Here is a 27,837-nt window from a genome sequence, read left to right as displayed (position 1 = left end):
TTGTTGGAGAGAACAGAGCACACACGGAGGGACCCGGTTTTATTTGTTCCAGAGGTCTGTGTTACACCAAGCACACATCTTAGCTGCGGCGGAAGAGAAGCCGGTGTCGGCTTGCTAGGGCTAAGGGAAGCTCGCCGGAGGAGGAGTTAGAGCCAAGGGGGCTGGGTGCAGAAACGCAGGCTGAACGTTGGTTGTCTTCTGGTTGCGGCCGGAGGAGGAGTGTTCCCCGCACGTCTCTACAGGTCCTTCAGGTCCTTCTGGACGTTCCACAACGTGGTGGCGCTCTGCTGCAGCTGGGCGACTTCGGGGTCCTTCAGTTTCTGATTGATCACGCTGGTCAACCCGGCGGACCCGAGAACGCACGGCAGGCTCAGGAAGACCTCATTTTCGATGCCATACATTCCCTGCAACGAGAGGACGGAGAACTTGAGGATGCTGGCAGCCGGGGTGTGTGTGTGTGTGTGTGTGTGTGTGTGTGTGTGTGTGTGTGGTAGTGGTGGTGGGAGGGCCACGGGTGTCCGACTAGGATACGGAACCCCTGGCTTCGAATCCCTGGTCGGCCACGGAAGCTTCCTGGATGATTGTGGGCAACCCGACTAATTTCACAGGGTGGTTGCTCTTTTCTGATACAATTGTGAGAGACCAAATTATGCTGGGCAGCAGAATATTCTGAGCCTTCACAGTGCTTTGTGGCAAGAACCCGATTCAAGACGAGAATCCGTTTTCCTGCGTTCTGAGAGGAGTCTCTCTCACCTAGGGATTGAGAGAGAGGTCTCTCTTGCCAGAGCCAGGGCCTTTTTTGGTCCAGGCCCTGACCTGGTGGAATGAGCTCCCAGGTGAGCTGCAGGCCCTGCAGGAACTCCCAGCGTTCTGCAGGGCCTGCAAAATGAAACTCTTCCACCAGGCCTATGGTTGAGGCTGGGTGTAGCAAGGGAGATCTGGGCCCCCCCCTGGTGTGCTCAGCTGTCGATTGACATCTTGATTGTCTTTATTTCCCCCTAGAGTTTTTTTTTTGGGGTGGTGGGGAAGTTTTACTGCTACGTTGTTCTGTTTTTGTTGTGATTTCTGCTGTCCGTTTTAATGGGGCTTTATTGGATATTTGTAACCCACCATCAGCTGGTTCTGGGAGTGGCAGCCAATAAACTGAATAATAATAATAATAATAATAATAATAATAATAATAATAATAATAATAATAATAATAATAATAATAATAATAGATCAAGGGATGGGGCTGCAACCAAAGTATCATAGGCCATACACAATCAGGGTCCTGCATACTTCAAGGGCCATCTGCTTGCTATATGGCAATAAAGATATTCTGATTCTGACCGCCTGCTTGCCTATGCTCCCCAAAGAAATCCGCCTGGCCTCAACCAGAGCCAGAGCTTTCTCATTCACGGCCCCAACCTGGACGAAGGAGATCCCCAATGATATCAAGGCCCTACTGGAACGCAAACAATTCTGCAGGGCCTGCAAAACGGAGCTCTTCCGCTAAGCTTTTGGATGAGACCAGCAACGAGGCCCCCCACAAACAACCCAATCACCAGGAAACTGTAACACCGACGCCCAATACATCCCACTCATCTGTTAGACGGTTTTTTTTTATCTATAAGCTATATAAAGAAAGAAAGAAGGAAAGAACATCAAGCCAAACATTTGTTCCTCACCTTCACCATGGTGGAGACTGGGTGAACTCTGCAAAGATTTTTCATTATGGTCTCCAGCAGATCAGCCACGCTTAAGCCGATGGCCCAATTAGTGTAGCCTTTAAGCTTGATTACCTCATAGGCACTGTTAAAACAAGAATCACAGAAAAGATTCCGTTATATTTGTGGAAAGCAAAGTTATAGGAGGTTACACGGACAAATAGAGGGACATGGCATGATTTGAAGGAATAATTAGTTTTTATACCCCATTTTTTTCTACCCTCAAAGTGGCTTACGATCGCCTTCCCTTCCTCTCCCTACAACAGACAGCCTGTGATGTAGTTGGGGTTGAGAGAGCTCTGTGAGAACAGCTCTAACAGGACAGTGACTAGCCCAAGGTCACCCAGCTGGCTGCATGTGGAGGAGCAGCTCACCAGATTAAAGCCTCCTCTCTTAAACACAACGGTAAGCTGGGAGGGGCTATGGCCTAAGCAAACATTCAGGAACCCACGTGTCCTGATCTTACTTCTTGGGTCTCTGAGTTGAACAGACTACCCCCCACTGAGGGCATCACTGCCCCCGCTGCCAGGTGAAGGCCTGGCCAACTGGGCTACGGTCAACCCACTCTAGCGCTGTTTGACAACATCAAGGGGGCAACCCAAGGTCAGGTGGGGCCTGTACCAGCCGACAGGAGAAGACTAGCAGAAGACTAGTGCAATAGTGGTAACTGGCAACATGGAAGTGGAAAATGCAAAGGAGGACGGCAGAGAGCACTTTGTGGTTCAACAAGTGTGGAATTCGCTGCCAGAGGATGCAGTGATGGCCACAGGGAAAGACGGCAGGTGGCAGCTTCCTATTTCATTCCCTTCCGTTGTCCCTTAGAATCACAGAATCATAGTGTTAAACAATGTTCAACAATTGGAGCAGACAGGATACTATTTTTAAGTTCCCGAGATACATCTTTCCACCTACAAGATCACTTTAAAATACAAGTTTTCCCAATTGTGCCAGTTCTTGTATCTAATGTTACGCCCATGTTCCTTGATTTATATTGGTAAAAGCAGGTGTGCTATAAGAACTCGCCTGAGTGAGCATAAATTTCGAATTAAAAATAGTATTCTGTCTGCTCCAATCTTTGAACTTTGTTCACTTAAAAATCGTAAATGGGAACAGATGCCTTTCTATGTGTTTAAAAAAGTTGAACAAGAAAGCGTTAGGAGACTGGATATAAATCAATTATTGCAACAGGAGGAAACTCGTGCTATTTTTTAGATTGGCACTTTGCAACCTAAGGGGTTGAACAACCTGTTGGATTTTCATTGCTTTCTGTAATTGCTGACTCATAAGTGCTCCCACAGCTGTTGGTGATTACAAAAGGTATTTCGCCTTCTTCCCACCCTGATTCAGGTGCGTCTGGAATGCCTGAAGCCAGGATTAGCAACTATTATAATATTTCTCTCTCTGTTGTGTCTTGAGTTTATAGGCTGATAAGAAATAAGTAATTTATGGCCTAGTGGGACTTCTTTCTGACTTAACGCCACTATTGTAATTTGTGTATACTAGTGATTCTTGTTACTGTAATATTCCTTACCTCTGGTTTTTGTTTTAGACCTTATGTTTTGAGACTATTTCTCAGTATTGAGGCTCCTATTGACATAATAACGAGTATGTATTCATGACACTGGTTACTTGAATTTCTGTCTTGCATTAATTAATGATGCTTTGTACAACCACTGATTGCACGTTTGTATTTTCTAAGATTGAATGTCCCTTGATAAAGCCTTACGGTGAAACGCGTTGGGACTTTTCGGACATTAAGGAACTTTTGAAGTCCGCTGACTATGGAGGTCTACTTATTATCCTTAACACTATTTCGCTCCCTTATATATTGGGAAACAGCCTCCTGGGAGGAGACTGTCCGGGGCCCTGTCCGTCCAGGTCCACCCTGATTGGCCCTCCCCCTCCAGCTCCCACCTCCCTCCTTGCCTGCTAGAAGCCTTGTGGCTGCAGCCTCCATTGTCACCCACGAGGAGAGAGGCGGTGACAGGGCTTTGCGGCCTGCTGGGAGGGAGCGCGGGGGGGGGGGGTGTTGGAGCCTCCCTGCGGGCCACAAAGCCCTGTTGCTACCACTGGTGGGGGCTTTCCACTCCCTTTAGCCCGCTTCGCAGACCAAAAGGAGCCGTGGCCACCCTCTCACACCCTGCCGCCCCTTTCAAAGCCCATTTTTAAAATGGGTTTTGATACTAGTATTGATATAATTGTTAAGCCATACTGGTGTCTCAGTGCCTTATTGCTTGTCTGCTGTTTGATTCTTCACTGGGCCCTACCCCGTCTATTGTAATTGCTTTAGGATGCTTAGGGCTGATCCTGCGCTGAGCAGGGGGTTGGACTAGATGGCCTGTGTGACCCCTTTCCAACTCTATGATTCTATAGAATGGCATCTGTAGGGCAAATGATAAGAGCAAATGAAGGACAATCCAATCACGCTAATGTTGTTTAGCATCTCAAATCAGATGGGGCTCGGAGAAGACGACTGAAGATGGCGCCATAAAAAAGCTGGACTTCTGTTCAGCTCTTAAGCCACACCGAGGGTCAGGAGCTTCTGCACCTGGCTGACCTGAGCAGATACGCAAATCTGCTCACCGGTCGCCCCAGGAACCGGGAACGGCATCCTGAGGGTCCTACAGATCCGTGGGGAGGTAGGGGGACCGAACTCCCCGGATTAATAGCGGCCTGTGCTCAAGGTCACAATGGCGTCCTTGTCGCAAACAACTTTACAAGCTTGAAACGACCAGCTGACCCTACATTCTTCCCAGATGGGGCTCGGATTTCAGATGGACTCATTATTTCACTCTAGCTGAAGAAGTGAGCAGTGACTCCCGAAAGTTCCTCCCCTGCCACAAATTTTGAGTCTTGAAGGTGCTGCTGAATCCTCTTTTTTTACTTCAGGCATCTTCAGGCACAGAATGCTTCCCCCTGAGCTCTTGCAGGAAACCTTGTCCCCTGGCCGGCCTCCGTACCTGGCAACCACCTGCTTGTGGACTTCTTTCCAGTTCTCAGGATCTTGGTCCGTCCCCATGCCAGGGTTCAGGTCCTGGAGGGAAACGCCGGCCACGTTGACGCCACTCCAAACGGGCACTGCAAGAGGAGACAAGAACGATCCCGATAAACCGCGGCCCTGGCTGTAATTTGGGCCATCTTCCCAATGAGAATCGAGAGCAAAAAGGTGCTCACTAAGAAAGAGGAGCTGTGATTCTGCAGTTCTTTTAATGTGGGAGGGAAGCTGTGCCCCCACCCGCTGTTCTCAATAACCCCAAACCCTGGAGGCCCCATTTCTCCTCATGGTGCAATACTAGTTAGGATCAGACTCTGTCATCCCTGAAATACAGGAGTCCCCGTGACGGACTCAAGGAAGCCGGCATGACCCGATTGCCTTTTGGACAGCAGACCAGAATCTGAACGTTCGCAAAAAACCTCACGAGACAAACATTTTTCTCAACAAAAGTCTGTGCAGGCAAAATGCTGCAAGGATAATAAATAGATAAATGGCTAGAAATCAGTTTAATGTTAGGCCTCTCTGCTTTCTTGTTTCCCTCGTTTATAAGATTTTGTCTCTTGGAAGGGCCGTGTGCGTTTTGGTTCTGTGAGTGTTTTGTGGTCGATTCGATTATTGCATAGGCTTATTTCCAGCACATCTCCACGCAGGTCTAAACTGCAGCTTCTAATGCCGGAAATAAAACCTGCGAGGTATCGACGCTACCACTAGAGGGCACCAAACACGTGGAACTGAACCTGCCCCCCTCCCCGAACAGGGACTCACATGAGTAAAATGAGAATGCAGAAAAGCCCTTTGTTCAAGCCAGAGATTCCCAACCAGGGGTCCATGGGAACTCCAGAGGCCCGTGGTCTTTCTTCTTCTCCCTTAATAGACTTGGACACAAGCTAGAGAACTGGCCCCCTTTTCCATTGCTTCCCCCCCAGCCCTGAGCATGAGTGAGTTGTCTCATGGGTTCTACATCTGAAAAGGGGTGGAGCCTGCACAAACCCCGGTTTAAACCGTCTTCTCTCCCCCCCCCCCCCCCCGTTCCTCCTCAAGCCGGCCTGTTAATGCCTGTGGTGGTCAGTTCAGGTGACGTGTCATTTCCAAGGGGCGTGGCAGGGAGGCGTGGCCAGCTGACCACTTCTGGGGCCCGAAAAGATATTTCAGGGGCTCCTCCATGGTCAAAAGGTGGAAAAAGGCTGAGCAGCCTGTTTTAATCAACTATCCAATTGCCGGCAATTCTGAAACTACACCTTCTAATTTTGGAAAATGCAGGCAAATAAAGAGGCTCTTAAATATTTGTAAAGAGAAACTATTCAGCCTTTTTTGGGAGTATTTACTTTTTTTACAGATAACTCCCCCCCCCTTTATCAAAGGATAGAGTCTGTTAAGCCTGAGAGATCCACTGCAGTGACACCAACAGAAATTTCAGGGCAGAAATTCAGTCCCAGTGGGATCTAAGTTCCTGCCTCTGTCTGCATGAAGCAGAAAAACCAGCTTCTCTGCCTGAGGGACAAGACTCCCTAGATCTCCGACGGCAATTCTGTTTGGATAATTCTTTACACTCTGGCTACGAAAAGAAAACAAGAAGCAAAGGAATGCCCAGAATGTTAACTCTCCAGGGTTACAGGGCATGCTGCGAACGGAGAGGAAAACTGCGGTTCTCTATAGCTGCTTATTGGCGAGGCCAGAAGGGAGAGCAACTGGGTAGCCCTTCAGCCAGGCCCACATCCAGCGAAGAGCTCCCTGCCTCCCACCTACTAAAGGCCACCTGCGAGGGAGGCCTGAGGAAAAAGAGGTGTCGGCTAAGGGTCTTTCCGCCATGTCTGAAGGCAGGCCTCTCTGAGAAGCCCTTCCCCCAAATGTCTCCTGTGCTGATCTGCTTAAAAGTGCTCCAGCAGCTTGAACCTGAGGGACCCCCTGATACGGCCCTCTGAGAGCACTTTGTTCATCCGGTGCAAATTTACTCTTAGTCCCCGGCCCTGAAGAAACGCATCTGCCTGGCCTAGACCAGAGCCAGGGCCTTTTCGGCCTTGGCTCCTGACCGGTGGAATGGGTTGCTGGCCGAGACAAGGGCCCTGATGGTACTACTCGAGTTCCACAGGCTCGATAAGACGGCGCTCTTCCGCCAGGCTTCTGGGTGAGACCAGGGTGACAAAACACTGGGCTCTTTTTGCTCCTTTCAGCTCTCCCTCCCATGGCACAGACCGAGTTATCTGCCATAACCAATGGGTGGGGAAAGGAAATTATGTCCGGAACACAGGAGGGGTAGCTAGTTAGAAGGAGAAGGGTTGGTTTTTATACCCCAGTTTTCTCTCCCAGAAGGCATCTCAAATTGGCTTAAAATCGCCTTCCCTTTCCTCTCCCCACAACAGACACCCTGTGAGGGAGTTGGTGCTGAGCGTGCGCTCACAGGACTACTCTGTGAGAACAGCTCTAACAGGTCTGTGACTGGCCCAAGGCCACCCAACTGGCTGCAGGGGGAGGAGCGGGGAATCAAACCCAGCTTGCCAGATTACAAGCCACCGCTTCTTACCACTACACCCCTAGCCTGTTGTTGTCAGATCTTGGAAGGTAATTGTAAGCCGCTTTGTGGGGGCTCCTCTAGGTAGGGAAAAGTGGGATACAAAAAACCCAGCTCTTCTTCTTCATAAACCACCGCGCAGCATTAATCAGGCAGGTTCTGGTATCCCGAGGAGACACTGCTGGTCTCAGTGCTACTCACCGCTTGAATCTCCGTGTTCCCCCAAGATCCAGCCGTGGCAGCTGGAGGGGTGGACGCCTAGTTTTTCCGCCATCAGGTAGCGGAACCGGGCCGTGTCGAGGTTGCACCCGCTGCCGATGACACGATGCTTGGGCAGGCCGCTCAACTTCCACGTGACGTAGGTCAGGATGTCCACTAGGGGGCAGAAGGGAGAGAGGCTGAGGGGCGGCATCGGGGGACGGGGGCCACGCCTACCTGCTCCGGACCAGGCAGGGCGCTTCCTTTTCGAGAAACAACTTTCATTAGCAGATTTCGAGACACAAATTTTACAAGCTAGGTGGCATCTTTTGGGTCGAATGTATAAATATTTACTGAAATTAGATACTGACGCCGAAACAGGCGAAAACCTGTGTGATAAAATGGATGCGGAACTTTGGAATGGCTATGTCATTTGATGATTGGGAATGTTTTTGGCGGAAGGATGTCAAGTTGACAAAATATCAGATGCTATGAGAAAATTGGTACAAGGTATTTTATAGATCGTGTTTAACAGCCAATGTTATCTGTAGAATATCTGGTCAAACTGATAGCATGTGTTGGAGATGTCATGAAACCATAGGCTCCTTTTTCTCTATGTTGTGGTCTTGCAAAGTTATACATTCTTTTGGATAAATGTACATGACAAATTAGACTATTTTTAAATTTAAGTTTCCTTTAGACACGAAAAATACGTGGCTAATTGGTTTTTTTCTGCAGATCTACCAAAACAAGCCATGCAACTAACGTTGTCGGATTTCAGACTGCATCACAGTGGAATCATGGAAGCAGAGTGAGTAGGGGCCATCCAGGCCATCTAGTCCCACCCCCTGCTCAATGCAAGATCAGCCTCAAACATCCAGGAGAAGGATCTGTCCAGCCACTCTGTGAAGACCACCAGTGAGGGGAGCTCTCCACCTCCTGAGGCAGCCCCTTCCACTGCTAAACTACTCTGCAAAAATGTGTTCCTGATATCTAGCTGATATCGTTCTGAATGTAGTTTAAACCCATGACTGCGGGTCCTCTCCTCTGCTGCAACAGAAACCTTTGCTGGTGATCTGGAAGCAACAAGAATATCTCAACATCGACTCAAGGACTGGGAAAATCAGAAAACTCACTGCAATGGCAAAACTGACATTTAATCAACCGGAGACCACTGGAAGATTTTCAAGGTAATTGGAATTGTTATTTGAGCTTTCTGTAATTGATTTTATTTTTGTTAATCTCTTTTTAATAAGCTTAACAATAAAGTTTATATATTTTTTTAAAAAGCCTTTATGGATTGCAAATCTAATCCCGTTTGTACGGGCGAGGGGCATTCGAAGTGGCCCACGGCTGTTTTTACCTGGGTTGGACACGACCAGGATGATGCAGTCCGGACTGTACTTGACCACCTGGGGGATGATGAACTTGAAGACGTTCACGTTCCTCTGGACCAGGTCGAGACGGCTCTCCCCCTCCTGCTGGCGGACTCCAGCAGACACCACGACCACCTTGGAATTGGCCGTGACGGCATAGTCTGCATCCGGAAGGGAATCGGTTGTCAGGAACCTTCTGCGTGCACAGCAGAGACCAGCCTGACCCTCATAAGATATATCTTCTGCTCTGACTGACAGCAGCTCTTAAGTGGAGATCTTACATGCCAAGAACTGAACCAGAGACCTTCTGCATGCAAAGCACAGATCCCACCACTGAGCACGGCCTCTCCCACCGCCAGCCTGACTGACCTAAGGTGTATCTTCTGCTCTGACTGGCAGAAACCCTCTGAGGTCTCAAGTGGAGTTTTGCATCAAGGACTGGGACCTTTCCCAGAACTGCCCTGACCATCGTAACTTGGGGCATAATTGCAGATCACGGGAACATATGCAGCTGCCTTATCTGAGACATTTGTCTGTCAAGGTTGGCATTGCCTGCTCTGTCTGGCAGCAGCTCTCCAGGGTCTGGAGCAGAGATCTTTCATGCCATCTGGTGGCTGGGCCAAGAACCAAACCTTCTGTGTGCAAAGCACAGGCCCCACCACTGAACCACAACCACCCTAACCGTCATAAGGGATCTTTTGAAGCGGGGGCTTCCTGAATGCAGGGCACGGACTGTACGCACCTCCCACAACCACCCAGATCATCATAATTTGGGGCATAATTGCTCCATAGTGTGGAAGCCTTGCCTCGTCGTCCCTAACAAACTGTGCCCAGGTTTTTCCAAATTACTGCCGAGATCTCCTAGGGCGGGGTTTGTCAACCTGTGGTCTTCCAGATGCTCGTGGACTACAATTCCCATGAGCCCCTGCCAGCAAATGCTGGCAGGGGCTCATGGGAATTGTAGTCCACAAACATCTGGAGGACCACAGGCTGACTATCCCTGTCCTAGGGTTCCGGCTAGGGTGGTTTGGGGAGGGAGAAATAGAAGAGCAGCTAGCCCAGCATCCTTTCATGTAGTAGCCAACCAGATGATTATTTAAACCCCGCTTTTAACTACCCAAAGCGGTTTACAAACACCCTTCCCTTCTTTTCCCCACAACAGACACCCTGGGAGGTAGGTGGGGCTGAGAGAGCGCTGACAGAACTGCAAGCACAGCCCTCTGAAATCTATGACTAGCTCAAGGTCACCCAGCTGGCTGCATGTGGAGGAGGGAATCAAACCCAGTTCTCCGGATTAGAGTCTGCCACCATTCACCACTACACCACACTGGCCAAAACCTTCACTTGCATTCATTTCCTTCCCCCTCAGCCCTATGCTTGCATTCAAAGGTGTAGTGCCGCTGAACATGGAGGCTCCATTCAATCACAATGGCGAACAGCCATGGATAGACCTTGCCTCCATGAATGTGGCTTGTCTCCTTGGTGTTGTGATTAAGAGTGGTGGCTTCTAATCTGGTGAGCCGGGTTTGATTCCCCGCTCCTCCCTCACATGCAGCCAGCCTTGGGCACCCCACAGCACTGATGAAGCTGTTCTGACCGAGCAGGAATATCAGGGCTCTCTCAGCCTCACCCACCCCACAGGGTGTTCTGTTGTGGGGAGAGGAAAGGGAAGGTGACTGTAAGCTGCTCTGAGACTCCTGGTAGAGAAAAGCAGCACATAAAAACCGAATGACCAGCCCCTTACCTTTGTCCGCTACAATCTTATGAGTGTGCAGGAAGAGGCTTCCATGCTGAAGGTCCATCATTTCCCCTTTCAATCTGTCTTCCATGACATCGACCAAGGCCAGTTCATCACAGAGACCCTGGCAGCAAGGAGAAAATGCAGGGGTTAAATCAACGTGAGAGATATACTGCAGTGTTGCTAATCCCAGGCTTGGCTCTTCGTGTTTGAGAGATCCTGGTAGAGATGGCCACACGAGAAGATCCCCTCCATGAACTAGGCATTTTCACCAGGAGCCACAAAGGTCAGTTTGCACAAGCAAGGCAGATCCGTCAAGTGGTCATATGGAAGGGCTCTCTGCAATAAACCCAGCAGGGATCTTGAGAATGGTGCTATAGCGCTCAATCCAGGATGGTAAGAGAAACCCACTGAGGAAGACGTAGTGAAAAAGGACAGGGGAATGTCCTTTTTGTTTGAAATGACCGTAGTGCTATAGCACTAAACCCAGAACAGTTTTAAAAAACCCTTAGAGGAAGACCTTGTGGGGAAAAGGGCAGGGGGAAAGCCCTTTTTGTTTGAAGTGACTGTAGATTTATAGCACTCAACTCAAAACATTTTAAATCTCCCTGAGGAAGACCTTGTGGTGAAAAAGAGTGGGGGGAAGCCCTTTTGTTTGAAATGACTATAGTGTTATAGCACTCAACCCAAAACAGTTTTTAAAAACCCTCCAAGGGAGATCTTGTGGCAAAAACGGGCAGGAAGAAAGCCCTTTTGTATGAAATGACTATAGCATTATAGCACTCAACTCAAAACAGTTTTTAAAAACCCTCCAAGGGAGATCTTGTGGCAAAAACGGGCAGGAGGAAAGCCCTTTTGTATGAAATGACTATAGCATTATAGCACTCAACTCAAAACAGTTTTTTAAAACCCTCCAAGGGAGATCTTGTGGCAAAAACGGGCAGGAGGAAAGCCCTTTTGTATGAAATGACTACAGCGTTATAGCACTCAACTCAAAACAGTTTTTTAAAACCCTCCAAGGGAGATCTTGTGGCAAAAACGGGCAGGGGGAAAGCCCATTTGTATGAAATGACTATAGCGTTATAGCACTCAACTCAAAACAGTTTTTTAAAACCCTCCAAGGGAGATCTTGTGGCAAAAACGGGCAGGAGGAAAGCCCTTTTGTATGAAATGACTATAGCATTATAGCACTCAACTCAAAACAGTTTTTTAAAACCCTCCAAGGGAGATCTTGTGGCAAAAACGGGCAGGGGGAAAGCCCATTTGTATGAAATGACTATAGCATTATAGCACTCAACTCAAAACAGTTTTTTAAAACCCTCCAAGGGAGATCTTGTGGCAAAAACGGGCAGGGGGAAAGCCCATTTGTATGAAATGACTATAGCGTTATAGCACTCAACTCAAAACAGTTTTTTAAAAAACCCTGAGGAAGACCGTGTGGTGAAAAGGGGCGGGGGAAAGCCCTTTTTGTTTGAAATGACCATAGCACTCAAAACCCTCTGAGGAAGACCTTGTTGTGAAAGGGGGGGAGCTTTTTGTCTGAAATGACCGAAGTGTTTTACAGATGGCTCCCAGATTGAAAGAAATTCACCGTATGAAACCTGTATTTGCTTTACTCAAAATCAGGCCAAGAAATCACATCCAGTTTAGAAGTCGTGTGAAAATCTTCACAGCTGCGCACCGTACCTTCACCAGGACGCTGATCGCGCAAGCCATGCCGACCTGGCCGACCCCCACCACGGTGACCTTGTTGTTCGCCTTGGTTGATGGCGCGGCGACTGGCGTAATCAGTTTGTCCTTCAGGGAAGCCATTTTGCTCTAGGAGGGAGACAGAGAGAAAGCGGGCAGATGAAACAACAGCTGGTTTTGGCATGCTCTGAAAGAGGGAGGCTTGTGTCTAATAGTTTCAAAACAGACAATGGTGCCCAATTAATAGAGCTGTTTTTTTGTACTCTTTTCACTACCCAAAGGAGTCTCAAAGCGGCTTACAATAGCCTTCCCTTCCACTCCCCGCAACACCCCCCTTGTGAAGTAGGTGGTGCTCAGAGAGCTCTGAGAGAACTATGACTGGCCCAATGTCACCCAGAAGGCCTCATGTGTCTCAAAGCAACACAATCATTTCCCCTTCCTCCTCACAACACGTACCCTGTGAGGCAAGGTGGAGCCGAGAGAGCTCTGAGAGAACTGTGACAGCCCAAAGTCACCCAAAGCAGGCTGCATTTGGTGAAGGAGCAGGAAATCGAACCCAGTTCTTCGGGTTGGATTTTGCTGCTCTTAACCACGGCACCAAGCTTTCTTTCAAAGCAGGGGAAGGGAGCGAGAAGATGAATAGAAAGCTAGCAAGGCGCAGCAAGGGCTTTTTGGCTTGCTGGACACCCAATGATTAGAGTAATTCATTTGAAACCAATTGCCCTCTGACTGCAACACTGTTTTATTAGTTTTGTAACGGGATATTTCCTCTTCTTACAGGCCACTGCATCGACACTGTTAGAAAATTGCCATCAGATTGCATTATTCGTGATGCTAATGAGAATGCGGTCGTTCAGCATAACAATCCAAGCCCCATCACTGAGTGCAAGGCCCAGGATCTGTGGTGTGATGAAAGGCCGCCCTTCCGATAACTCTTTGATTTCAGACTAGAACGGGATCAAAGTGGCTTCTCTGGCCTTCCTCTTCCTCAATCCAGGTTCCCTCCAAAAATCCCTTCTGCCAAATTGGGAGGAAAATTCAGAGTTTGGGGAGGGAAGAGCTGTGTTTTCTGTACCTCGTTTTTAACTACCCCCAGGGGTCTCAAAACAGCTTATAATCACCTTTTTCCTTCCTCTGCCCACAACAGACACCCTGTGAGGTAGGTGGGGCTGAGAGAGCTCTTGAGAGAACTGAGACTAGCTCAAGGTCACCCAGCTGGCTGGATGTGGAGGAGTGGGGGATCAAAACCAGTTCTCCAGAATTTAGGCCGCTGCTCTTAACTACACCACGCTGGCTTGCTTGCTTTTTAAAAGGTAGTTTGTAAATTTGTAAAGACGTAAAGTCAACATAGATTTTCTACACAATATCCAAATTACTACAAGAGACAAGATTCTTTTTATATATTTTAAAAAACCCACTAAAACTACATTGCTTCTGGAACAGCATTTTAGAGTTTTATTTACACCTAGCAGCTTGTGAAGGAAGGGAGAGAGTTAAGGAGATCCGTGGTTCAACTGCAGGTCCACCCCAATCAGCACTCACCATAAGACCTGGTACCAATCACATGCTCTCAGGCTACCTTGCAGGCTTGTTGTAAGGATAAAATAGGGGAAAGAAACAAGCATGCCAACCGTGCAGGGAGGAGATGTGACAGGCTAATGGAAAGACAGGTGATAGAATCTAAGAACCTCTCTTAACATCCCACAATCTCACTCCAATGGCAAATCCGTATTGAAAGCAATGCACGTATTAGATTTTAAATTATTGTTTCCTTGGGTTTCCTCTTCCTAGGTGCCACGTTGGAAGTCAAGCCTAGGTTAGTACACACACACACACTTTTATTTTATGACTGACATCCTTCATTTCTGACCTGCCTTTCTTACCAAGGTACCGCTGAAATCTCACGGATTACACAGCTGAACGCAATACAAGAGAAATGGTACAACGCAGACAAAAAGCACAACAACAAAAATTCGAGGAAGCAAACCGGAATACCGCACTATTGTGGTTGCAAGAGTTGGGTTTGTGTAGTTTGGTTTGTTGGCAGCCCTGGTTTCCAGCAGTACATTCTTCTTCCAATCCCTTTTCACGGTGACAATTCAAAGTCTAGGTTAGCCACACACCTTCACAATTCCGTGCGACGTCAGGCACATCGGCCGGGAAGCCGAGTCAGACGTCGCATGGAATTGCGAAGGGACTTTGTAACCCGGATTGTGAATTGTCCGCGTGAACAAGGACTGGAAGAAAAATATACTGATTCAGGTCTAGTTGATCGAAGGGTTTATTGGAATTCTGAGGATCTCCTCTCAAAATAAATCTAAGAAAGAAAGAAAGAGACGTCATCTCTGGAATTTGATTCAGTTGTTTATTACACTCCGTTATACAGAGTCATGTTTTGGTTTCATATAGCATTAATGTTGCATGGTTCAATTTTGTTTTATAGTGTCTGTGACCCTGGCAGACGGGCAGGAAGAGGAAGACGATAACTTTTGCTGATTTTGGAAACGAAGACCAGCTGTGTTTCCCTTAGTCCCTAGGGGTGCCGACCTCCAGGTAGGGCCTGGGGATCCCCCTGGAATTATAGCTTCTATATCCAGGTGACAGAGATCTGTTCCCTTAGAGAAAAGGGACACTCTGGAGGGTGGGCTCTGCAGCACCGGACCCCCACTGAGGTCCCTGTCATCTCTGGCTCCAGTCCCAAATCTCCAGATCTGGAGCTGGCAACCTTACCCTGCTGGGCAGGACCTTGCAAACCTAGGCCCAACAGCATCTGGCTAAGTTGTAAGCACGAAGTCATTTCAGAAAGATAGAAAGAACTGAATTCTGCCTGTGCCTGTCTGAACAGGAAATCCTTTTAAGCCGCCTGCCCTTCACGCCAAGGCCTCCAAACCTGCACCTGTTGGAACTTCCGAGCATCCGTTTTGCAAAAGGAAGCGGCATCAGGCCAGGTCCCCCTTTTTTCACCTTGTCTTGAAGTTACCAGCTCTTGAAGGTCATGGAGATGCGGCCTGGCTCTCAGCCTCCCTTGTGGCCCTACTCTGACCCAGGGTCCGGGGGGAGGGATTCTGTGCAAGAGGAAGGGGGCAGGATAGCCCCTCACTGAGTCTTGGGGAAACCGTGGAGGGGCAGGTGAGGAAGGCAGAGACTGGGGAGGGGAACCAACAGACAGGCAACTCCTGGCAATATCAGTGCAAAGTCCCCAGACATTTCAGGCAGGTAGGTGTGGTGGTCTGCAACACAAGAGCCACATTTGAGTCCAATTGCATATTAAAGAGCAGCAAGACTTCCGGGGGATAAGCTTTATAAAGTCAAAGCTCTCGATTAAGATACCTCATACCCTTTCGGAAGTATCTGACAAAAGCGGCGCCTCTTGAATGCTTATCTTCTGGAAATCTCGTTGCCCTTGCCGTTGAACTCGAATCCAGCTCTTCAAGCGCCAAGAGGTTCACTCTTGGGAAAAGAAACAGACCTTTTCAGGGTGGGTCTCTCAGTGAGGTCATCCGAGGCCTCTCCTCTGTGTTTCTCCAGGTCGGTCCAGCACATGCCAAGAGAAACTATTTGTTCAAGCCAGAGGACTGTCTTTCCTGAGAACACGCCGCTTGTTTTTGGCCAGCCCCTTCTCCCCAATGACATACTATACAGGATTTGAGCAAGGACTCAAATGGGTGGCAGGTGACAGTGGATGAGCGAGAGGGTTGTGAGTGTCCTGCATTGTGTAGGGGGCTGGACTAGATGACTGAGGAGGTCCCTTCCAACTCTATGATTCTAGGATTCTAAATTCCATCTCAACCTCCGGAAGAAGTTCCTGACAGTCAGAGAGGTTCCTCAGTGGAACAGGCTTCCTCAGGAGGTGGTGGGTTCTCCATCTTTGGTCATTTTTAAACAGAGGCTGGGTAGCCATCTTACGGAGAGGCTGATTCTGTGAAGGCTCAAGGGGGTGGAAGGTGACAGTTGATGAGCGAGAGGGTTGTGTCTTGCATAGTGCAGGAGGTTGGACTAGATCAGTGGTCCCCAACCTTTTTGAGGCTGGGGACTGGCAGGGCAACTGGCCGCCTGCGCATGCCGTGCATGCGCGGCCGCACATTGTGCATGCGCGGCCGAAACCGCGCATGCGTGGCACTTTCACGCACGTGCGCATGTGCAAAAGTGCTACGCGTGCACGATTTCGGCCGCACACAGCGCATGCGCGCATGTGCAGCCGCGCATGCGTGGCCCTGATCCCCCCCCCCGTAGTAAGAAGCTTCCCAGGCCGCAAGTTTGCGGCCTGGGAAGTTTTTTGCTGGGGGGGGGGCGGGGAGAGGGAGCTGCGGCCTGGAGCCAAGGCCTTCGCGGCCCGTCGCGGGCCGCGGGCCACGGACCACTGGACTAGATGACCCAGGAAGTCCCTTCCAACTCTGTTATTTTACGATTCTACAATTCGAGCAACGGTTGAGGGAGTTTGGTCTGTTTAGCCTGGTGAGAAGACGCCTAAGAGATGATATGATAGCCATATTCAAGGAATTGAAAGGCTGTCAGATAGGGGGTGGAGAAAAGGGTTGGACCAGAACCAATGGTTTGAAATTAATGCAAAAGAAGTTTTGGCTAGACGTCCGGAAGAAGTTCCTGGCAGTTAGAACAGTTCCTCAGGGGAACAGGCTTCCTCGGGAGGTGGTGGGTTCTCCATCTTTGGAGGTTTTTTAGCAGAGGCTGGATAGTCATCTGGCAGAAATGCTGATTCTGTGGACTTGGCAGATTGTGAATGGGTGGGCAGAAGGGATTGTGTGGGTGCTTGGCTCTTGTGGCTCTTCTTTGCATGCCCAGGGAAATGCCAATCGCCACTTTCGGATAGGGAAACTAACCCTTATTTTAGGCCTCACAGCTACTTGTGCTAAATATTTGGGCAGACAAAATGGAGTCGCAGCTACGGCCTTCCCCGAAGAAAGGGGAGGGGCCGACGATGGCGGCCATTTGATGGATCTTGATCAAACGTATCCTGCAGCCTGTGTTTCCAAGTGAAAGATCAGACCAAGTCGTTTTTCCTGCCCTGCTCTCCACCTCTCACAGGTGAACTCTCAGGGGCTCCCCTCTCCTACTTACCTGCCGCCCGAAGCTTGCCTCCTCCTCCTCCTCCTCCTCTTCCGAAGACCAATCTGACGACCATCCCGGCCCCGTGGTCATCACGTGGGTGAAAAGAAAGCACGTGAAATCACTCATGGTGAGTTCCTACGGCTTTCTCTTCGCATGCGGGCAAGACAGGACAGACATGGTCCCTGCCCCTAAGGGCTTACAATCTACAACAACAGACAAAATAGGAATGGGGAGAAAGGGGGAGACGTCAGGGCCACGTTTACTGCCAAACTCCCCGCTTCATTACAGATGGAATTGTTGGGTGAAGCGGGATGATCCCATCTCCCTTTAGGATCGGGTGTAATTCAGCAGCGTGGTCCTTTTGGGGCATGACCGAGTTCAAAGGGAGAGGAAAGGGAAGGCATCTGTAAGCCGCTTTGAGACTCCTTCGGGTAGAGAAAAGCGGCATATAAGAACCAACACTTCTTCTATGAGCTAGAACAGGGGTAGTCAAACTGCGGCCCTCCAGATGTCCATGGACTACAATTCCCAAGCGAATGCTGGCAGGGGGCTCCTGGGAATTGTAGTCCATGGACATCTGGAGGGCCACAGTTTGACTACCCCTGAGCTAGAAGCTGTAATTCGGACACAGAACAGTGGTTGCAACCACAAAATGAAAGTTGTGGGAGGCCATACACAACCAACCCCATACATCAGGGGTAGTCAACCTGTGGTCCTCCAGATGTCCATGGACTACAATTCCCAGGAGCAAACGCTGGCAGGGGCTCATGGGTATTGTAGTCCATGGACATCTGGAGGACCACAGGTTGACAACCCAGCCATACACAGAGGGCAGGGGTGAACAGGAAGAACTCTTTAAAATAAACCAGGAAAGAGGAAGAATTGATTCTTATACCCTGCTTTTCTCTACCTGAAGGAGTCTCAAAGAGGCTTGCAATCGCCTTACATTCCATCTCCTCACAACAGACACCCTGTGAGGTAGGTGGGGCTCAGAGAGCTCTGAGAGAACTGCTCAGTGAGAACAGCTCTAACAGAACAGTGATTAGGTCAAGGTCACCCAGCTGGCTGCATGTAGAGGAGCAGGGAATCAAACCTGGCTCTCCAGATTAGAAGCCACCGATCTGAACCACTGCATCACGCTGGCTCTGCAGTAATAAACAGAGTCAAGCCAACAGTGTGGGGGTAACGAACACCACAATGTTAATTTTAATCTGCAGTGCCAATTGGAAGCACTATTGGATAGGAACCCACCTGGCCCCATCCATTCTCTAAAAATGCTTGGCTAGCGCCAGGAATCAAGGCATTTGAACTCTGGTGCTGGAGAAGACTCCTGCGAGTCCCTTGGACTGCAAGGCGAACCAACCGGTCAGTCCTAGAGGAGATCAGCCCTGACTGCTCTTTAGAAGGCCAGATCCTGAAGATGAAACTCAAATACTTTGGCCACCTCATGAGAAGGAGGGACTCCCTGGAAAAGAGTCTAATGCTGGGAGCGATTGAGGGCAAAAGAAGAAGGGGACGACAGAGAATGAGGTGGCTGGATGGAGTCACTGAAGCAGTCGGTGCAAACTTAAATGGACTCCGGGGAATGGTAGAGGACAGGAAGGCCTGGAGGAACATTGTCCATGGGGTCGCGATGGGTCGGACACGACTTCACGCCTAACAACAAGGGCCAGGAATGGGGTGGGCAGGGTCTATGGTGTCCCCGGGCCCCCTGACACAGAGGAACGGAGAACCTGAAGGCTGATTAAGGATCGATCCATGTCTGTGCACAAATAGTTTTGTCTGTGGTACTTGACTTTCGACAGCCATTTCACAACGGAGAGGTCTGGAGGCTTCTGGCCACACCGCTCGGAATCCCCACACTTATTTATTCACTGGATTTATCAGCTTGTATTATTCTCTTCTGTTTTCTATGGTCACAACAACCCTGTGAGGTAGGTTAGGCTGAGCGTGCATCACTGGCCCAAAGTCACCCAGAGAGCTTTCACGGCAAAATGCGGAACCTGTCCTTCCCATATCCTAGCCGATCGCTTTAACCACTACACCACGACTCACGTGTGCTTCCCTCCCCTTTCCAATAAGCACAGATCGATATGCACTTTGGTAACTGCAAAGGGACTCACAAAGAGGAGAATGTAAGAAGAGCCCTGCTGGATCAGACCAGGGGTCCATCTAGTCCAGCATCCTAAGAAGAGAAAAGGCCTGCTGGATCAGACCAGGGGTCCATCTAGTCCAGCATCCTGAGAACATCAGAAGAGCCCTGCTGGATCAGACCAGGGATCCATCTTGTCCAAAATCCTAAGAACATCAGAAGAGCCCTGCTGGATCAGACCAGTGGTCCATCTAGTCCAGCATCCTAAGAACATCAGAAGAGCCCTGCTGGATCAGACCAGGGGTCCATCTAGTCCAGCATCCTAAGAACATCAGAAGAGCCCTGCTGGATCAGACCAGGGGTCCATCTAGTCCAGCATCCTAAGAACATCAGAAGAGCCCTGCTGGATCAGACCAGGGGTCCATCTAGTCCAGCATCCTGAGAACATCAGAAGAGCCCTGCAGGATCAGACCAGGGGTCCATCTTGTCCAAAATCCTAAGAACATCAGAAGAGCCCTGCTGGATCAGACCAGGGGTCCTTCTAGTCCAGCATCCTAAGAACATCAGAAGAGCCCTGCTGGATCAGACCAGGGGTCCATCTTGTCCAAAATCCTAAGAACATCCAAATAGCCCTGCAGGATCAGACCAGTGGTCCTTCTAGTCCAGCATCCCGAGAACATCAGAAGAGCCCTGCTGGGTCAGACCAGGGGTCCATCTAGTCCAGCATCCTAAGAACATCAGAAGAGCCCTGCTGGGTCAGACCAGGGGTCCATCTAGTCCAGCTTCCCAAGAACATCAGAAGAGCCCTGCTGGGTCAGACCAGGGGTCCATCTAGTCCAGCATCCCAAGAACATCAGAAGAGCCCTGCTGGGTCAGACCAGGGGTCCATCTAGTCCAGCATCCCAAGAACATCAGAAGAGCCCTGCTGGGTCAGACCAGGGGTCCATCTAGTCCAGCTTCCCAAGAACATCAGAAGAGCCCTGCTGGGTCAGACCAGGGGTCCATCTAGTCCAGCATCCCAAGAACATCAGAAGAGCCCTGCTGGGTCAGACCAGGGGTCCATCTAGTCCAGCATCCCAAGAACATCAGAAGAGCCCTGCTGGGTCAGACCAGGGGTCCATCTAGTCCAGCTTCCCAAGAACATCAGAAGAGCCCTGCTGGGTCAGACCAGGGGTCCATCTAGTCCACCATTCTAGCTAACTGACTCTGGGATTCAGATGCTGACTGCACCTCAACATGAAGGTTCTCCTGATAAACTATCTGCTACGAATCAATCTTTTAAAGCTGTCTAGGCCTGCAGCCATCACCACATCCTCATCACATTTCAACCAGTCTGCGAGTAAAGTAGTATTTGCAAGTAAAAGAGGGAAACTCTGTACATTCTCACAGCTGCCCCTCCCTTCCCCTTCCCCCACATCTCCACGTGTTTCCCAACCTGGAACTGGCAACCCTACCCCGAGGGGCTAGATTTCTGCATGCAGGGAGATTTGCATATTCAAAAAAAATAAGAACATTAAGCTCGACAACCCCCGGCCCCCTGTGCAAGGGTCCAGTCCCGAATTCGACCCCCTACTCTGGCCGAACACGAGAATCTTCTCGAGCGGCTCCCCTTCGGACTACTCGGGAGTTAACAGGCTGCGCGGCTTGAGTCATCTACGACGTCACACGCCCACCGCCGAATGAATGGGGCGCCGTCCCGGAATGACTAAGCCGGACGGGATGTGGTTCGGTCGGCCCCCCAATTGCATGCACCATCTTTTGCATACCTTTCTGCGCCTTCCTTGCTAGGGACCCCTCCCTTTACTTCCGGGGGGGGGAGAACGTATTAGCATCCCCCCCCGTGCTAAAACTCTATTTCCTGCTCCGCCTTCCCCCGCCTAGCACATGCATGCGCCATGCTTCAGGATCAATGCAGCCGGCCCCCCCTGCATGATCCGGGAAAGCACGCGGGCGCGCAAGTCCCCATCTCCGTCGCGAGTGGAAAGGCAACGTCCTACCCCCGCCCCCCCCCCCGCTATTTGTTCACTGCAACCCCCCCACACACACACCCCCGGTCCGTTGCAATGAAAAAAAAAAACCTCTCATTTTCTGCAAGCAAAAGCCCCCCCCCCCGTCTATTGCAATGCAAGAAGGCGCTCCTCTTAGTCCACTGCAGTGCAAAGAAAAAAGTCCTCTCTCCCCGTTCATTGCACTGCACTGGACTGCAAAAAAAGGACTGCTTGTTATACGCCGCTTTTCATCCCCCCCAAGGCGTCTCAAAGGGGCTTACAAATGCATTTCCCTTCCTCTCCCCATAACAGGCACCCAGTAAGGCAGATGGAGCTAGGAGAGCTCTAGGAGAACTAAGACTGGCCCAAGGTCACCCAGCAGGCCTCATACGTTTCAAAAGGGTTACCAGTCGCCTTCCCTCCCTCTCCCCGCAACAGGCACCCTGTGAGGCAAATAAGCCTAGGAGAGAACCGAGACCGGCCCAAGGTCACCCCGCAGGCCTCATGTCGCCTTTCCCCTCTCCCCACGATAGGTACCCAGCGAGGTAGGGGAAGCTGAGAGAGAGCCCTGAGAGAACTGCGACCGGCCCAAAGCCACCCAGCAGGCCTCATGCATCTCAAAAGCGCCTACAATCGTTCACGCTCCCTCTCCCCACAAGGTAGACGGGGCAGAGAGAGCTCTGAGAGAACTGTACGCAGCCCAAGGTCACGCAGCCAGCTACACGCGGGGGGGAAAGGTAGGGGATCCAACTCAGCCCTCCACATGAGACCCCACACCGACTCTCTCAATCCAACCGACCCCCACCCCCGTCCAATGCAATGCAAAAAAAAAAAAAAAAAGCGCCTCTTCCCCCAATGCGCACCCGTTATTTGCAACCCCAAACGACGGTGGGATGCAGATGGAAGAAATAACTTGCTTTCCCGTAGACCCTTAGAAGCAGGGGCATGCCAAGGATAATTTGGGGTGCGTGCGCGCGGGAAGGCCTCCCCGGGAAAAGGGCATCCGAGGACGTGCGCGCATCCCGGGCCAAGCCGCGCCCTGCCTTTTCTCCCGGGCGAGCGCGCGCCAGACCCGACGGGCCGGCCTGCAGGAGACCCACCTGGGCGCTCGGGCGTCTGGAGGAGCAGGAGGCGATGGCGCAGCCTGGCGAGCGAAGCGGAGGGCCAAGGAGGAGGAGGAGGAGACTAAGTCAGCGGCGGCCGAGGGGGCGGATCCGGCGCGCCCGGGCAAGGCGTGATTGGAAAAGCCCGACGTCGCCTGCCCGTGCGGCTGGTGCAATCCCCGGCAAGGACGAGGCGGGCGCGCCGCTTCCTTCTGCCGCTCCTGCTGCTGCTGCAGAGAGGTCAGGCGGGCGGCCGAGGAGAGCTGTTGGAACCCGGGCAGCGGAGGAACGCACTATAGCCCTCTATTAGCCGTCGGGCCTATTTTCCTTTCCCACATTCCCCCATCTTTGCAAAGCTACTGAGTGTCTTCCAGCATGTTAAGGACTATGAGGGATCTGGTGAGACCCGGAAAACTCTCAGAGAAATCGTAAAGGCGTGTTAGGGACGAGGCCCGGAAGATGTGAGACCCGGAAGATGTGGGGAAAAAAATCTTAGCGTGGGTTAGGGATCTTGTAGCGACTCCAAAGATTAGCCAAAAAATCTAACGGATTAAGGAGTCCTGTGAGACCCAGAAGACTAGCAAAATCTTAAAGCTTGTTGGGAATGGCGAGGAGTCTTCTGAGACCCAAAAGAGGAGCAAAAACCTTGAAATATTAGGCAGGAGGAGTCCTGGGAGACCCGGAGGATGAGCAAAAGTCTTAAAGTGTGTTGGGAACAGCATTCTGAGACTTGAAAGGCTAGCGAGCATCTTGAAATAAAAGGGGAAAAGGAGCCTTGTGAGATCTGAAAGGCTTAGCCAAAATGGTAAAGGTGCATTAAGGGCAATGAGGGATCTTGTGAGATTTGAAAAAAACTAGCAGAAATCCTGAGGCACGTTTAGGAACAAGGAAGAGACTTGTGAGTGAGATTCAAAAGGCTAGGGAAAACCTTTCAAGTATTCTACAGCCGACATAGAGTCTTGTGAGACCCAGAAGACTAGCAAAAATCTTTCAAATCTTGTGAATGAGGAGTCTTGTGAGACTTCCAAAGCAACCGTTTTCTCCAGGACAACCGATTTCTAGAGTCTAGCAATATTACTATTATTTCTTAATTTATAGGCCACCCCCCCTGCCCCCCTGCAAGCAGGCTTGAGCTGTAGAAAAGAGAGAGAGTCCAACAGCTCCATAAAGATTTACAAACTTTGGGGCAGGGGAGGAGTTTTGTAAGTCACTTGTGAAAGCGCCTCCCCTGCCACAGATTTTGTTCGTCTTTTGGGCCCAACTGGGCTGATTCTGCACTTACTTTGTTTTTTCCATTGTTGATACTGCTGAATTCAGTATCACTGAATTTGAACCCGGCTCTTTCCCCTTCCTATTCTCCCCCCCCCCCAAAAAAAATTGAAATAGAAAGTGTTCTGCACATGATTGGAGAAGCTCAGAGCAGGGAGGGGAGCCAAGGCCAACAGGAGCCTCTTTTTTTCTTTTCTTGGTGGGGGGGGGGGCGGAGAGGATTGGAGACAGCAGATGAGGGGGGAATAAATCCAAGAGGCAAATCTCTGCTGAGAGAAGTTAAAACTTCTGGAGTGCAGTCACTTTAAGACAAGCCTTTCAACTGGGAACTAGGAAGCCTTTGAACTGCCGCCTGGCCAATCAGGGAAGACTGCTTTGCTACAAGGCATGGAGAAGGAAGTTAATTAGCAAAAGGCAGAGCATCTACACTTATCATGGGGGCTTTAATGCCAATTTTTTCCCCTCTTTTTTCGTGATATCTACCTGGTACTGTTCTACACGTAGTTCAAAGCCATTATGCCTATGCTCTGCTGCCAACAGGGACCTCTCCCTGCCCTCCACCCAGAGGCAAGCTTTGAGACACTTCAAGAGAACCATCCTGTCCCCTCTCCACCTCCTCTTCTCCAAGCTGATCATTCCCCAGTCCCTCAGCCTTTCCTCACTGGGCTTGGTCCCCTTGCCATGGCTCCTCCTCGCCACTCTCCTCTGCCCCCTCTCCATTTTGTCCACATCCTTTTTGAAGTGAGGCCTCTGGAGCTGCACCCAGGACTCCAGGTGGGGTCTGACCACTGTGGCCATGAATCGGCCACCGTGGACTAGCCTGAAATCAGGAGGTGGACATTCAGAAGTTTCCCTTTCCCACTTTCCCACTCCCCAAATCGGGGGCCCAATAGGGGAGAAAGTGGGGGTCTGCAGCCATTGCTGCCCCATCTTTTGCAAAGAAGCGATTCAAGCCAGCCCAAACGCTACTGGGGAAGTCCTCCTGTAAACTCTCTGACCAGAGTGACTAAGAGAGAAATTCTTGCTCGGATCCGGGGTTGAGTCAGACCCTGAGAAGAAGCAAAACCCGTTCACTGAGTCATCCCCACCTGGGGGAAATTTATGGGTCCGTCAGGCCAGCTCAGGAGTTTCAATGGAGTGTGGACTCCATTTTCCCGCTGTGATGATAATTGGGGTGCAGAGAGAGGGAGCATGCTCCAGGGCTACCTGCAGCAACGCAGAGAGAAAAAAACGCTGCAGAAAGAGATGGGACTATTAAGGATGCCAGCCTCCAGGTGGTGGCTGGAGGACTCCTGGGATCTCAACTGGTCTCCGGGCTATAGAGAGCCACTTTGGAAGGTGGGCCACGGAGCATTTTATCCCATCAAAGTCCCTCCCTGGGCTCCCCCCCCCCCTAAAATCACCAGGTATTTCGCATAGAATCATCGAGTTGGATGGGACCTCTTGGGTCATCTAGTCCAACCCCCTGCACTATGCAGGACGCTCACAGCCCTCTTGCTCATCCACTGTCACCTGCCATCCCCTTGAGCCTTCACAGAATCAGCCTCTCGTCACATGGCTACCCAGCCTCTGTTTAAAGATTTCCAAAGATGGAGAACCCACCACCTCCCGAGGAAGCCTGTTCCACTGAGGAACCGCTCTCACTGTCAGGAACTTCTTCCGGAGGTTTAGACAGAATTTCTTTTGCATTAATTTCATCCCATTGGTTCTGGTCCGTCCCTCCGGGACAAGAGAGAACAACTTTGCTCCATCCTCGATATGGCAGCCTTTTAAATACTTGAAGTCTGTGGCACGTGCCCTGGGGGGACCAGTTGGAAGCACAGGCAAGAGACGTACCCAACACCTCACCTGCCCCCCTTTCTCCTGCATTTGGCTGTGCTCTTTCACACCTGGTGTGTAACCCTTTTGAGGACCCTACCTTGAACTCCACCTGGCGCAGCCAGCTATTTATTTGTTTGTTTGTTTATTTATTTAATCTATTTGATCTATCCATTTATTTATTTAGGGCTTTATGTACCACCCCTCTCGGAATATCATCTCAGGGCGATTTACAGACTCTAAAAACACAATGAAGCCAGTACAAATTTAGAGCTATACAAACAAGTTAGAATTGAAACATTTATAAAGCTGAAATGAATTAATCCCTATTGCACCAGCTGTTACTGATAAAGATTTATAACCCCACTGGCCCACCACATGTCGGATTAGGCCAGGGATTCTGATTTGGGGGGACATCTGGGCATGCAATTGGGGTCACTGTGGCGGGCAGGTAGTCGTGAACTTCAGTGGGGTATAATGCCACAGAGGCCCCCTTCCAAATTGCCTCTTTGCTCTGGGTGGCTTGATCTTTGCTGCTTGGAGATGGTTTGTAATCTCCAGGGGATCTCCAGATACCACCTGGAGGTGGTTGGCAAACATATCTGTGCCAGACACCAGTCACTGTGTCGTTTGGTAACCCTGTTATCAAAGAGACGGGTCCCGGAAGTGGTGGTGGTTGGAAGATTCCTTCTGGGCCTTTTTCTGTAACCTGCACTCTGCAGGGGGTTGGATTAGATGACCCCGGAGGGCCCTTCCAACTCTATGATTCTATGAGCCCTGTTGGATAGCAGTGATACGGAACAAAATGAGTTTGAGGACATTTCCCAAGTGTTCAGGAGAAGGCCACCTAAGGTACCGCTGACCTGTCAAGAGCCCCGGGGAGGGGGGCGGGTCTTGGATTAATACATTGCAGAGGTACCCTCCCCACCCCCACCCCGTGGCCATTCCCAGAGGTAAAGGCGACCAAAGAAGGGGAAAGCAAACAGGAGAAAGGTCATTTGAAAGATTTGAGTCCAAAAAACACCCCCAAAACTAGAATACGTCTAAGAATTCAGTGTGACTGTCAAGAATATCATCATCTATACATTTGAGAGTTTTAAAATGTCCTTTGAAAACCACGTGTGTTACCTGTTCTCTCTATATTTGGACCTGTAGACCAGGCATAGGTGATCCTATGCAGAACTATATGCATGTGGTTCTTAAGGGACGTTTTAATACTTTCCAAAGTATAATGATGCTGATAGTCTTTATGTTCGCACTGCGTGCTTAGACACATTCCAATTTCTTTTGGGTTTTTTTGCGGTCTTGGTCTTTCCTGTCCCCTGAGGCTTTAGCTTTCTAGAAGCCAGTGTGGTACAGCAGTTGGCGCATCAGGCTAGGTTTTGAGTGTCCCGAGTTCAAATCCCCACTCTTTGCTGGGTGACCTTGGCCACGTCACAGGCTCTAAGCCTACCCTACATTGCAGGGTTGTTGTTGAGGACAAAACATAGGAGAGGAGAAGGACATGAGTCATTTTAGGGGCCCTTTGGGGGAAAAGGCAGAATTGAAAGGGAAGCAGCTGAGACTAAGGGAGCCAAATCTGTTTGAAAATTACTGGAGATTGGGGGATGGGGGGTGGAACCTAAGTAAGAACCTCAGCAGGTTATAATGCCATAGTTCAGGGGTGGCCAAACTGCAGCCCATTGGATGTTGTTTGTTATGTCGACCTCAACCAAATGTCTGGCAGAAGAACTCCATTTCGGACATGCTGGCAGGGGCTCATGGGAATTGTAATCCATAGACATGTGGAGAGCTGCAGGCTGGCCACCCCTGTCCATGGCGTCCACTGTCCAAATCAGACATTTTCTCCAGGGAAGCTGATCTTGGTGATCAAGAGATCTGTTGGAATTCCTGGAGGTCTCTAGGCCCCGCCTGGAGGTTGGCAACCCAAACAGAGGAAACGCAGCCCACTGAACAACCTGGGTTGCAAATGCCAAGAGATTTGGAGGGTGGGGGCTGAGGAGGGCAAGGGGGCTGGGAAGGGGAGCGGCCTCCGAGTTCACCTTCGAAGCAGCCCTTTTCTCCTGGTGAACTGATCCCTGTCACAGTCATAATAATGGGAGATCTCCAGCTATCGCCAAGAGATTAGCAACTATTCTCTTGGCTGGTCTCCCCGTCATTGCTTATTTCAAGGGACTGTTCGTGGCCAGTGCCCACCTACCTCTCTCTCCCTGTGTGCCCCGTCCTCTGCCTCCAAAGACAGGCAGGTTTCCCCTAAGCCATGCCGCCTTTTCCACCTAGCTTTGT

General features: G+C 50.3%; 1 protein-coding gene across 4 annotated transcripts; it reads right to left on the bottom strand.

Moving 5' to 3' along the window:
- On the bottom strand, nucleotides 1–27,827 carry LDHB (lactate dehydrogenase B). Of its 4 annotated transcripts, XM_077340228.1 has the most exons (9): nucleotides 27,752–27,827; nucleotides 17,291–17,484; nucleotides 12,212–12,343; nucleotides 10,532–10,649; nucleotides 8,775–8,948; nucleotides 7,415–7,588; nucleotides 4,670–4,787; nucleotides 1,671–1,794; nucleotides 1–404 (listed from the first exon to the last, which is right to left on the bottom strand). In XM_077340228.1, the coding sequence occupies exons 2-9, from the start codon at nucleotides 17,405–17,407 to the stop codon at nucleotides 237–239; spliced, it is 1,125 nt and encodes a 374-aa protein (XP_077196343.1). In that variant the 5' UTR covers nucleotides 17,408–17,484; nucleotides 27,752–27,827; the 3' UTR covers nucleotides 1–236. The 4 variants fall into 4 exon arrangements, with proteins under 4 accessions (XP_077196343.1, XP_077196345.1, XP_077196344.1 ...); XM_077340230.1 differs by lacking the exon at nucleotides 17,291–17,484 and having other exon boundaries at nucleotides 27,752–27,824; XM_077340229.1 differs by lacking the exons at nucleotides 17,291–17,484; nucleotides 27,752–27,827 and adding an exon at nucleotides 22,462–22,613.
- Nucleotides 27,828–27,837: the final 10 nt, after the last annotated feature.

Source organism: Paroedura picta, chromosome 5 (genome assembly GCF_049243985.1).
Source record: "Paroedura picta isolate Pp20150507F chromosome 5, Ppicta_v3.0, whole genome shotgun sequence".
NCBI classification, from domain to species: domain Eukaryota; kingdom Metazoa; phylum Chordata; class Lepidosauria; order Squamata; family Gekkonidae; genus Paroedura; species Paroedura picta.
This window is presented reverse-complemented; position numbering and strand designations above follow the sequence as displayed.

Excerpts from the sequence above, each read along its gene's own strand:
- LDHB (XM_077340228.1), bottom strand. The coding sequence starts at position 17,407 with ATGAGTGATTTCACGTGCTTTCTTTTCACCCACGTGATGACCACGGGG. Across the intron at positions 8,949-10,531 it reads TAAGATTGTAGCGGACAAAG|ACTATGCCGTCACGGCCAAT; the intron begins GTAAGGGGCTGG and ends TTCCGGATGCAG. Across the intron at positions 4,788-7,414 it reads GGAACACGGAGATTCAAGCG|TGCCCGTTTGGAGTGGCGTC; the intron begins GTGAGTAGCACT and ends CTCCTCTTGCAG.